General features: G+C 31.5%; 2 protein-coding genes across 2 annotated transcripts in view; both read right to left on the reverse strand.

Annotated features, from left to right (window-relative positions):
* Positions 1–594: 594 nt before the first annotated feature.
* On the reverse strand, positions 595–8063 carry LOC134724934 (protein shisa-5-like). Its single transcript, XM_063588321.1, has 4 exons — positions 7862–8063; positions 6185–6269; positions 2449–2606; positions 595–1947 (listed from the first exon to the last, which is right to left on the reverse strand). The coding sequence occupies exons 1-4, from the start codon at positions 7911–7913 to the stop codon at positions 1634–1636; spliced, it is 609 nt and encodes a 202-aa protein (XP_063444391.1). The 5' UTR covers positions 7914–8063; the 3' UTR covers positions 595–1633.
* A 2686-nt stretch (positions 8064–10749) lies between these two features.
* LOC134720163 (uncharacterized) overlaps positions 10750–13451 on the reverse strand; it is a 30664-nt gene continuing 27962 nt past the window's right edge. The window contains exons 22-25 of the mRNA XM_063582820.1: positions 13303–13444; positions 12544–12721; positions 11708–11898; positions 10750–10962 (exon numbers count right to left, since the gene is read on the reverse strand). Coding sequence (XP_063438890.1) covers positions 10904–10962; positions 11708–11898; positions 12544–12721; positions 13303–13444 — 570 coding nt within the window. The 3' untranslated portion in view covers positions 10750–10903. The remainder of the gene's footprint in view (positions 10963–11707; positions 11899–12543; positions 12722–13302; positions 13445–13451) is intronic.

The raw sequence follows: 13451 nt of genomic DNA on the forward strand, positions 1-13451 counted from the left end.
CACCTATGTTGGTATCACATTTCACTGCACGTTTCATCTAAATATATAACGAGGTATTATTACACACGCTGTTGTTGTTGCCAAATAAAATAATAAAACTGTTTAAAGTCATAAGAAACCTCAAATTAAAAAAAAATATGCATATGTTTTTATAACTAAATGGATAGTTTTCATTATTAAACTTATGTTCATATACTTTTTTATGGGGAAAATTCTGTTCCAGCTCAAGCGAGAAAATCATTCTTGTTGAGATAATCAACGACAATCTATAAGTACATGTTAAACACGTGCTCAATAACCATGCTATTTGTTTACTATTAGGTGACAATCGATAAACTTCGGCCCCAAAACACGGAATTTAATGAGCAGCCATGTTTGTTAAATCATAACAGACATAGAGAAAAAAATTGACGATTATAAGATATATTTGCGAAAAAAATGAGAAAATCCTGCACAGAGGACTAAGTTTATATGCAATTGGTTCAAGAATTGGATAAACATTATTTTTCACCGCTCACTCATTTCATATGACTTTAATATAAAAGCTATAAACAAACACAAACAAAAAAAGCATATTGAATAATCAATTATGTACTATTAAAGATGGAATACGCAGCATGCTATCAAAATGAAATAAAATGGTTTTACTTCTAAATAGTTGCCGTGAGAACACTTATAAACGGCAAACTACCGTAGAATCCTTTTTACTGAAGATTTTGAAACATAACAACACAACATTCTGTCATTCTTTTCTTTAATAAGATTGTCAACATATAAAGTTATGGGCACACATTTGGAATGTGTTCTGAATTGTTTCGTTTAATATGAAACTATTTTAGATTTAGAGCTTATTCTGTTTTTATAGAACGTACTCAAAAGCGACATATTTCAGTACTGTATAAGTGCTTTTATGGTTTGTAAGACATTATATATTTACATATTTTTAACTGTCACAGGCATCTTCACGGATATTACTATTAAATGAATATATTTTCAATTGTTTATGTTCTTTTTAAGTGATTATGTTTACCTAATAATAAAATATATAATTTTACTTTCAACTGCTTTAATGTATGTATATGATGAATCAAAACTGTGATTTATATTGCGTAAAAAGAGAAATAAGGTATTCAAGGTCATCAAAACACATTCAAGTATTGAGAAAGACGGACAAAACCATAACAAAAACAAAATAAAACTGTCTACAAAACACAACATAAAAATACTAGATTGAAAATACGAACCCCTCCAAAATAAGAGGGATAAGAACTAATGTGTTATGGTAAAGTTACCAGTTTCGGTCTATAAGTGAATGTTTATCCATTGTTGACTACTGACTATCATTGTATATGTTAACATATTGTGTGTTAGATTACTAACAAAACACATTCTTGTATTCAACTAAATATACATTTTCTAGTCAAATAGAATAATGATAATAATGAAAACTTCTGGTATACCTTAATTCATATACCATGCGACCAGATCTCTGTATACTCAGTTCAAAATGTTTAAAAAAAAAACTCATTAAAAAATGGTTTTACAGGAAACACTAATTTCCCCAAAAAATGTCTCTCTTTAACAGTCTTTCAATCCTGTCATTGTTCTTATACATATATATTGTTTTAAGTAATCACTTCATGCCTTGGTTGTCATAAGACATTTTAGATTCATACAAATTTGACAGCGGCTGCGCAGGAAGATCCTGTGCGAATGCAGTATCGTTTGAAGGATACGGTTGCATCGGATAATTGTTGATTGCATCCGGATATGGTGGCGATGTTGGGTAAGGTGGCGATGTTGGGTAAGGAGGTGGTGGTTGTTCTGGTGTCGAGTTGGTAGTATATTGCATGTTTTGTGGATAGTTTGTTGAATCTTTGATATTGTAGTCAATCCCAGTCTTGTATGGCGTGTTGTTGGCTGAATATGGCGGTGGTGCGTATGTTTCTGAAAAATAGAAATGATCATGATTTATTTCAGGTATTAGAAGAATACACTATAATAGTTTTTTTTCAATTTGGAAATATTTTGAAAGTTGTTTTGGTTGTTTTCAATTAAAAAAAACAACATTTAAATTATATCAAGAACAATTAATTTCTAACCAAATTGAATATTCATCCACTAACTTATTGATTTAAATAACCATAAAATATCAGGAGAAAGCAATGAAAATGATTTTAAGTAGAAATTACATTCAATTACTTGACTCTTCGTCTCAGTACTGTAACTGCATTTCGGTTAATCAATATGAACAACTTTAAAAATCATTGCGCTAGTCTTTTGGTCAGCAGCATTCACCTGGTATCTTTGTCGCTAATATTTCGGTAGAGTTATATATATACTTTTCACTAGAATTGTTTTAAAGAATCATTAATGAGAGTTTTGTTTTTAGTTAAATTCAAACTTTTTTCTTTTATACATCTTGTAATTCTACAAGTTTTAACTTACGTGGCACATTTGAAGACCAAGTGGTCATTTGTCCAGTATTTCTTGGTCGTTGTTTTGGTTTGCAACACACCGCTCTTATGACGCAGATAACTACAATCAAACCGACTATACCTACGATTCCGCCGATCGCAGCTCCAACTATAGTTCCAGTCGATGTCCTGTAACAATTGATAATCAGGAAAATGATTTTGGAAAATATTCCTGCTTCATACTATGGTATGATGACAGTATCAGCAAAGTTTCAAACTTGCCATCCGCCCAAAACAAATTTGTAAAATTAATGCTTTTGAAAGCATTAGTTACAAGAATGTGTCCCAAGTACACGGATGTCCCAACCCCACTATCATTTTCTATGTTCAATGGACCGTGAAAATTGGATCAATTCTCTAATTTGGCGTTAAAATTAGAAAGATCATATCATAGGGAACATGTTTACTAAGTTTCAAATTGATTTGACCTTCTACATCATCAAAAACTAACTTGACCAAACACTTTAACCTGAAGTGGGACGAACGAAAAAACGGACGAACAAACGAACCAACAAAATAACGAACGGACGGATCAGAAAACATTATGCCCATAAATCGGGCATAAAAAACAAAATCTTAAGGTTTAACTCTTTTTTTATTCCGGGCATTGAACACGATCGTATTTTCTTGCCCAATTTATAGCTTGCTACATGTATTCTCTGAATTGCAGCCGCCAATCTTAGAATGCAGGATGAACTGATGTATCATCAGCAGATTATAAGCTATCAGTAACTCCAATCATTCTTTAATTCTTTTTTGCCAGTTTGAATTGTTATTTATTGCTGATTTTCCCAAAACCGATTTTACTTCTTTGTACCTTTGTGTTTGTCTATTATTGAAGATTGTTTGATTTTTGTTGTTTTTTTATGTTGTTTGACATGTGTCTTTGTGTTACCAGTTGATTGACGTAAACCCACATGTATGTTTACCTATATAACAGACAAAACCTTCTAGAAAAATTTCTTAAGCCTATCTCCATACAATTTATAATATATTTTTTTTGTGATATCTGTACCGAAGAAGGTGCACAACATGTTTTGTTAGTACGTAGTTTATTTATTTTATTGAAATAGCATTAAATTTCATGTATATATAAATTTAAATGTATGTTGTGGGTCAATGTCATAATTTTCTATAAGCTTTAAAAACTTCACAGTGATTACATGAGCAAATACAATCGGAAACTTGAGTTTGTTTATCATGGAAATGTAAATAATTTAAGTTCAAATGCGACACTTAAAAGAGACCATCATTTAAGTTTTCGAAGTCTATGATTTATATAAATACGTCATATTTCAGATATGTCCGTTTGTTGATAAGACATATCTAAAGTGCATTTCTTTCTTACCAAACTTTTATAACCTCCAAGTAAACTGTTGTGTGGTATTTGTTGTTGTTTTTTAAACGCTACAAATGTAGAAACAAATACATGATCGTTTTATCAGTGTTTAATGACACTGTTTGCACTTTCAATAATACATACACATGTTGTTGGTAAACAGACTTTTTACAAACGTCAAAACAAATACATCGTTTAATCAGGGTGGAATTAGAAAAATGTAGCGTTTTTCTAAAAAACGATGAACGACAACCCCATAAAACCCATTTTTATTATCATACTAGTAGATGACTTCAACAGCTCAAACAAGGTCTAGATTATAACTTTCTTTTATTTCGATATGAGACCCATATGATATCAATGCTTTTCGGCTACATTTGTAAGTACTTTCTAATATATATATATATTATTAATTCGTATATTTTAACAAATTTGATTCGTTTAGAGATAGTCACATGTTAAACTATATTTTCGAAGGTAGAGAGAAAACGGCGGATAGCAAAAAGCATATTGACCGGCAAAAAGCATATCGCACGGTTATTTTTAGAATATCTAAAAACCGATATACTTTGTGACGTCAAGTAATGAATTTCAAGATAATGTTTAACGTTTTATAACACATGATATCTGTCATCGATTATTTGACAAAAAAATCTTTAAATACATAAGATGTAAAAAAAAAAGTAAATGAAATAACAACTAATAAGTTGTTACTGTCAAGGTGACAATGTAATATAGATAAAATTCCAATAATCCTAAATGACGATTTTGATACAAATATGGTCGGAAATTAATTATATAACAAATATAGCCTTTGTATGAGGTCAATACAGGATATATCGACCCAAAGAAGTATATCGACCTCGGACTTCGTCCTCAGTTAATATACTTCTTTCAGGTCAATATATCCTTGTATCGACCTCATACAAAGGCTGTATTTGTATAATATTACTAGAACACACCCGTGATATCACGGGTCGGTGACTGAATTAAAGTATATAACTATGCGCAAGCCTTATTTGAGAAGTCATCTGATAAAGTCATGCCAATTACAGTTTTTCTCTGCTTTCAAATCTTTCTGTTTGAACCCGTCGAATTGGAACTTATCAATTATTGGTAATATTAATTATTTGGAAAACAAAAGGTCCTGGAATGGAGTATTTTTTTAATCAACAGCATTGTCCTATATTAGTTTTAAATAAAGTTGAATTCTTTGGTTCGCTGTTTTACATCATGCCCACTAACAAATTGAAAACTGTACCTGTACGCCTTATTTTTAGTCGAAATTTTAAGTATTCGTATTGTTATCTTAGAAAGTCTTACTGATTAAACTACTACATTAAGCAACAATTTGACAATTTAATAGTGTCAACCCTGTGATTATGACCCGTGTATATAGAATATTAATCCTGAATACACCGTTTGGGAGTGCGCCTGTCAGATGTGGAACGTACAGATAAGGTTTAATATAGGTAACAGGTGAATATACTATTGTTATCGGTATCGGACTCGACCCGGAACTTCTTAATTATTGGCAATATTAATTACGTGGAAAACAAAAGGGCCTGGAGGGGTGTAATTTTTAATCTACACTTTTGTACTATATCAGTTATGTATAAAGTTGAATTCTGTGATTCGTCGTTTTTACGTGATGACGGCTGATAAATTGGACCTCGTAATTTTAGTATTATAGATACACTATAATGTCTCAATTTATGCTGATATTTCAAATTTTAACACAGTAGGGAGTCCCATTTGTCTAATTTAGCCCTTCATCCTGGTCAACCATGGCCAATTTTGTAGAGCTTACATATTTTTTTTTTAAACACTAACTTATAACGATCTCGTCATAAATATAAAGAAAAAAATATTTTCCACTGAACGTTACCATTTCATTACTCTTAAAAGATTAGTTTACAAAATACAACAATGTAAATGTTATGGTTCTGTTGGGATATTGGCAATCGTACCACATCTATGTGATGTTTGATAGATATAAAAGTAAGAAAACAAGTTATGTTCGTATAATTATTCATAAAAAAATGTTTTAATACGATTTTTTTTTTTATAAATAACACCCAACAAGTGTAGCGTTTACGATTATATATTTGCAAGTCATACTCTTTCCTGTGTCTATTAATTTACTACACTGAATAATCTATTTTTCTTCTTCTTTTTATTTCAAATCATTAATTTTTGTGTTGCCAGTTTTTGTTGTTTGATACAAAGGGGTAGCATTAAAAGAAGTATGTCACATGCTGAGACATATTAAAGTTTAGAAATTTATATACTCTATTTCGTTTTAACCAATTGAAAAGCTGGCATTACAACATGAAGTTAAAACAAATAATATGGTATTAAAAATTACCCGCTGCCATAGGAACTGTAGTAGTATCCCGCTCTATAATAACCGCTCCGAAATCTTCCTCTGAATCGTCCACAACATGATGTAACTAAGAAAAATAAGAAATAAACGTATGACGGGAAAATGATTTGGTTCAACATGTTACTCATAAATACCAAGTGATGTTTTTAAAGCTAAACATCCTGACATTTGATTTTATAATTGAAGACTGTGTCCAAAATTTTCATTTTTTGAGTGAAGAGATATTGATTGTCGAAATACACATCTGGAGCAGCAACATTGGAACCGTTTATATTATTCTCACAATAATTGCATATCTAATACTTTGGCAGTTATTGAGAATGGAAGTTGGAAATGTGTTAAAGAGACAACAACCCGACCATAGACAAGAAAACAGCTGAAGGCCGCTGATGGCTCTTCAACAAAATAAAAACAAAAACGCAACCGGAGATGAATACTTTATGCGGACCATCAAAACGTTTATTAACGACCATACCGTCAGATCCAGGGAGAGGGTTCCAGGTTCTTTTTGGGACAATCAATGCATTTAAATGGGACATATAGTTGGAACCCCTTCCTCCTTTCTCCTGGCTTATGAACTCCTTTTTTAAATGGCTCGGGCATGATGTGCCCCTTCCATCTGATGTTGCAATTCTATAACTACTTGTCTAAGAGTTTCAAACAAAACGTGTTGTATAGTTATAATAAACATAATTATGCACAACCTATTTTGACCACACAGAATTGGTTCAGTAACAACGTGCAATGTCAGAATGACGGTCGAGAGCCACATCAAACGAGCTTTAAGACGCCGTTTCATTGCGGATGTATCTAGAAAATTAATTAGATAAAATGTCGGAAAAACAACAAAAAGTAACAAGACGAGCTAGAGGTTATAAATATCTGGTATTTAATAAATGTAGAAAAAAGCCTCGGTCTGGGTTACTTTTAATGACAAATTAACAAAGGCGATTTCCTGATATATTTTATTATTTTTATATTTGATTTGTAAAATGTATGATAAAGACTACTCCGTTGATATTAAAGTTATATATATACTTTCAAATAGGGTTGAATAACTAAACTAGCTGTGATTAATACTTAAATCTCACCACATGTGTTTGTGTCTATCCAAGGACAGGTTCCTCACTATATTCCTAGTTCATTTCGTTTTGCCTTCTGTTAAAATTTATGTATTCCCTTATTTTCCCGACTTGGGGTATTTAAGAGCTTAGCATATTTTAAAAAAATGTTTTTATAATGGTTGATGACCGTACTATGTTAACCCCTAGATATCTTTTCTAATTGGTGTTGGTACCACTTTTTGTAGACATGAATAAATAAAATGTCAAAACAATTTGAACCGCAATTAGAGAGCTCTACCTTTTGATTTTAGGGGGAGACAAGATAAAACAAATGTGTCCTGCATTTTTTTCAGTTTTAATCTCTGTCCTGAAATATTATTTTTTCACTTTTTTTTCGGTCCTGACTTTTTTTTATCAGTTTACCCTGACTTTATTCCTATGAATTGTCATTCCGTCTTTTTTTTTGGCCAAATTGCTCATCCTGACTTTAATTTTTATTCAAAGGCTAAATGAAGATAATTAGCCCGTAGAAAGCTACTTGTAGTTCATCTTATTTCATTTTTGTTTATAAAGAAATGAGAATTTAAATTCTTACCTGCAATAGCGAACAGAACACAGAAAATTAACAATTTCTTGTCCTTCTCCATTTTGAAAATATTTATAACCTTTGTGATATATTATATTTGTTGACTTATATGTATCATATTTAACGAAAGTCATGCATGATCCTATATTTCTACAGTGTGAGGTTAAATCTTTAAACGCAATAAAAAGTTTTTTTATAAAGTTTAAATGCACCCGATATCCGAGACACGCGGAAGAAGGACATTATATAGAACTGTTACGAAACTGTGGAAATTTACACATCATCCTGATAGTTATTACGCCATGGGATGATAATGTTAGGGATACGTTATTATTATCATTTTCGTTTCGTAACGTCCGTCTGCCTCAAATGAATAAAAATGAATCGATGTTGGTACATGTAGGAGGCGGATCGTGAAATTCTCGGTCTCTAACTTCGGAAAATATTTTAAATGTATCATATTCTAGTTATACATAAAGTATTTCAAACTTAAAGAACATAACATGTAATTATGTTTTAAGTTGTACGTGGTCGCTTTCTCCATGAAAAAGAACACCATGAAAATGCCTGAAATATTTTCCACTGGACATTATATAAACAAACAATCAAATCCTTCTATTTAATTAAATTTAACTTAGAAAAATGGACCATCTTCATCGCAAAAAAGTAATACACATACAATTATTTATAAAGAAAAGGTACACATTCAATTGCGGATGCAAAGAAAAAATGTGCCCTGCGTCTGATATAATAAACTTTTTATTTTAATTTCAGTGCGCACATTAGTGATCATGATCATTGATTACCAATCTTTATGAGTTTATGAGTAATAAAACAAAGGGTCCTTGTACACAAAACAAAACAATACAACACCCAAATACAAATTATATGTACCTATTGCATTGAAACCTTAGTTTTAGCTTTGAATAACCGTAAGAAAATTTCTACACTGAACATTTACCGCTAAAATGTCACAAAAAGGTGATGTAGGATTAAACAACACGTGTTGCTGAAAGTATTATCTTAGTGATCAGGTATGCTCAAGATCATTAGTAGTAGACGCCACAACCTTAGTATAATAAGACAATAGTTACCCAGGGAATTTAACAGTCCAACAGTAATTTATATGAACTAAACTCGATTTTTTTTTAACTAAAGGGAACTTCCAATTTTGTCACATTATTCATGGAGCTGTATTGCCTGTTACACGTACATTTTTATAAAGAGGCCAGATGAGACGTGATTTTCTTTCTGCATTGAAGACCCATTCGTGGCTTTCGGCTGTTATAATTATGCTCCTTGGTCTTTGTTTGGGTGCATGTTTGTGTCTTTGACATATTTCCCATTTAAATTCTCAATTTTAAACTACTACAATCTAAATAAAAATGACAAGAGATAATCAAAGGAATAATTTACTTATACATTGTACAGCATTACATGTAGCTATTGATAATATTAAAAAAGTTAACATCGCAATTTGTTGCGACGATAAAAAAAAAAACATGCAGTGATAACGTCATTTATTTTCATACAATATTTTGAAAACCGTACCATTAGTCAGGATGGGATCGCTAATTATCCAGGATGTAAACACAAAATGTTATGCAATTGCGTGATAACATTAATAAAGGATTCGTATTCGTATTTTTTTTTTATCTCTTTTCCTTTAAGTTTGAAATCAGTCGACCAGAACATACAATGTATGTCAATTTTCATCGTTTTTCTGCTTGTATTATCATAAAGAATGTTTAATTTTGTACAATTCTTATGAAACAATTAGTCTTGATCTTTTTTCTCATCATTCAAACTTTTCAAAAGCACTTTAATAAAAATAGCAATCGATTTTTATTTCTTTTCAATGATGAACAGTCATACTAGACACACGTTAACATGTAGCGCCAGCTAGCTGTATAAAGAGAGATAACTCAAATTTATTCCTAATAATGGGTGAAACAAAATTCACAATCATATTTGTTTTAATTGTTTATGTATGTAGATACAGATATCGATTAAAGCATTCAATAGTAATCAAAATTGCATTCTAATCGTCCATAAAAATGTACAACAAGCAGCACCAACCACATCAACCAAAACAATTCAGTACAAATCAGTGAAGGAAAAAAACAAAACTTGAATCGAAATCTAAGCTATCTAATACACGTCATGATGAGTCGACAAGATTTTCAATGCTATATGTGACATGTTCAACCTAAATATACTAGCACTAATCAAATGATAAATCGGTACAGAAATATTTTCGCGGATATCTTTTTGTTGCCCTTAGCCCTTAAAAGCTTATTTCGCGGCATTCATATGAGAAAAATCTAACGCATACACAACGATATACATGTTTATCGCTATTTTGTGCATTTTTCCTTTGATATTTTTTTGTGATAATTTTCATATCATGCTACTCGCTTGAGATGGAAAAATTATCGCTAGAAACTAAGGACGCCACGTGCGTTGTTAACGAAATTGACATTGAAATTGACAACGTCGTCATAGGTAAAATAGCGATAAACAGATTATCATTGGTCATCTCAACTCGATTGCTTTTCTCACTTTCGCTGTTCCAGCTCAAGCGAGAAAATCATTCTCGTTGAGATAATCAACGATAATCTATAAATATTAATGTTATTTTTCTACTTATAAAAGTTAAGCAAATAAATTGCCCTTGAATTTCAGCCAGAAAAATATACGCATTTGTGTGTCATATCAAGGGCAACTGAATTCCTGGAGTCAAATACAATTTTTAGCTCCATATATTTCCTCTTTTTTCTTACTAATAAACCTTGTTGAGTTCTTTTGATCAGTATAGACTTGAGGATTAGGAAAAAAGACTCATAGGTTGGAAATTACTAGTAAATACTGTCTATTTGCATATAATATGTTGTTCCTAAAAAAAAACATAACCATGTTATGTATCTGGTGAATAAGTCAGTGTTCAAGTAGTTATACAAATCTGTATTCGTAAAAGTTAAGAGGACAATATTAAAATATTTATTCCATGTTATTTTCATATTCTAAACATCGCCATTACATTGGAAGGCATCAACATTTAGCTTGTGGTGCTGGAGGCAGAGTTCCTTGAAGGGCAAAATGAAGAAGACCTACAATATAATATCACAGATTAAAAACATATAAATCACAAGTTTAAACCTTAATTTGAGAACAAAAGAAGAAAAGAAGGAAAAAAACAGGCATGTAGATTGATTAGAATTTATTGCATACATAAATATTAAAAAGAAGATGTGGTATGATTGCCAATTAGACAACTCTACACAAGAGACCAAAATGACACAGAAATTAACAACTATAGGTCACCGTATATAATAAATATAAATATAAAGTATGTATATTCAAGAATGTGTTTTTTTCGTGATTGGAGATACATATATACATGCATGATTAAGACTGGTATCTGAGGCGATTTATTTTAATCTGGTTTTCAACGGAAATCAAGTTCAATTAATTGTCTGGAAGTGGAATTTTCTTTCTTTTGTTTAGATGAAACACAATGGTTTGAGCATATTTGCATTTTCTACAAGATAATATGTAACTTTTACAAAACTTTGGTCACGAACAATTGCTTTCAAGATCTTCAATTTAAACTACTTCAAGGGTTTTTGTACAATTCGTATAGATTTGGTAGTAGAATGCATACAAGAGAAACATTAATCTCATTTCAGCTAAATTATTGACAACTGGAAAGCAACATTATTTTATGTGCGAACAGACAGACGCACCCGTTTTATTGACAGTGTCTTACACATGCAAACATCTCTTAACAATTTGTACCTTTATAGTAAATACTTTTAATAAGTGATATTTAACCCTGAAAATATAATTTCATACCAGCGGCGGCAGACTGAAATCCTGCATTGTAGCTTACAGCCACCTCGTTTTGGACATAGTCTTCACGGTTGTCTTCATAAACATCATTTTCATCAGGTCCACCAACTAGGGCACCAAATAGAATTTGTGGATTGTCAGATGGTGAACTAAGTTGAGCCCAAGTACAAGGTTCTGGCATGTTCGGACATGAACTGAAAAGATAGTGTTTTGGATAACTGCTAAGAAAACTAAGACTACTAAAAGTATTTTCATTATTTGTTTTCTATGTTAAGGTCATTAGTTATATTTTCTACCTATGAGCAATGGTGTTATATTTATTTATCAGCTGACCAAATCTGTGAGCATGTATCGTCGTTTTCTTTTTGGTTGATGTCGCATTTTTTTAGGGCAACAAAATAAAGTTAGACAGAAGATACAAAAGTGACATTTAAAAAAAAAACGATCAAAAGATTTTTATAGCATGTTTTGACCCTGTGACATTCTGTATGTTCCTGTCTGGAACATTTAGTTCAGTGCTTGTCGTTGTGTTGTTGATTGATGACTGTCATGTTTGATTTTCATAAACTGCTTAGTAATTTATTAGGCCGTTATTTTTTTCAGTTATGTTGTTTAATATTTTTTCATATCGGGGCCTTTTGTAGCCGACTATACGGTATGTATATTTCTAATTGTTGAAGGCCTTACGGTTGCCTATAATTGCTTTCATTGTACATCTACTTCATTGTTTATATGGTGGATGGTTGTCTTATTGGCAATCATACCATACATGTATCTTCCTTTTCTATATTTCGCGGAGAAGCCCCTTTTATGAATACTTAAAGTTGATAAATATTAACCTTGCACGATGATGTGGCTTCCTTGGATAATTATTACCATACCCAATCTGGTAACTCATTTTGTAATTATTATCGCCGAGCATATAATGTATCTGTGACATGGCCCATGTTTTATATTCTTCAGCTTGGGAAAATCCTGGTGTATCAGCTACCATCAAAGCGATAAATGCAGCATTTGCTAAAACAAAACGAGGTTTGTAAATTAAAACGCTTGTTTAAAATTCCATTCTTCATATAAAAAAAAATATTTAAAAAATTCCGAGTCTTCAAGCAGATTTCTGCTCCACTAAAATCATCTGTCCGTTAAAGTATCGATTGAATGGTTGTCAAGATGTATTATTCCTATTTTAATAAAACATCCATCAAGATAATGTATGTTTTTCCCTTCTCTCAACTTTGAAAACAGTCATATGTTATAGTAGATTACTTTCAAGACGATAACAACGTACATGTATAAACAGTCTGTTTACGTGATGCTTAGGTTCATTCATACACCAGAGGGCATACGTGATATTTGACAAAGAGTTATAGCCCGCAAAGCACATGTAAAGTTATCTATAGCTGCTCAAACAAAACAATGGCGTCAAAGTGATCAATTATTTGAAACTGATATCGCCTGTGCATACAGGTAGTTTTCCTTATCAACAGGGAACTGTGCTCATTTCTATGTGTTTGAAATGGTATTTCGTCTGAATGCATACACTTAACGTATATAATGTAAATGCCCATTTGAAGAGTAATAATTAAAAATATATTTACCAGCATAGCTATTTGATCCCCATTTTTGTCTAAATGCTAAACCACAGTTGGTCTGTGGAACACTTCCACTCATAAACTCTTTCATAAAATTTACCACAGGAGTTTTGTACTTTAGGTCTCCAGTTTCTTGGAAAAGAATTAACTGCAAT

Source organism: Mytilus trossulus, chromosome 1, assembly GCF_036588685.1.
Source record: "Mytilus trossulus isolate FHL-02 chromosome 1, PNRI_Mtr1.1.1.hap1, whole genome shotgun sequence".
Lineage (NCBI taxonomy): Eukaryota > Metazoa > Mollusca > Bivalvia > Mytilida > Mytilidae > Mytilus > Mytilus trossulus.

Excerpts from the sequence above, each read along its gene's own strand:
- LOC134724934 (XM_063588321.1), bottom strand. The coding sequence starts at position 7,913 with ATGGAGAAGGACAAGAAATTGTTAATTTTCTGTGTTCTGTTCGCTATT. Across the intron at positions 6,270-7,861 it reads TGTTCTGTTCGCTATTGCAG|TTACATCATGTTGTGGACGA; the intron begins GTAAGAATTTAA and ends TATTTTTCTTAG. Across the intron at positions 1,948-2,448 it reads TTGGTCTTCAAATGTGCCAC|AAACATACGCACCACCGCCA; the intron begins GTAAGTTAAAAC and ends TCTATTTTTCAG.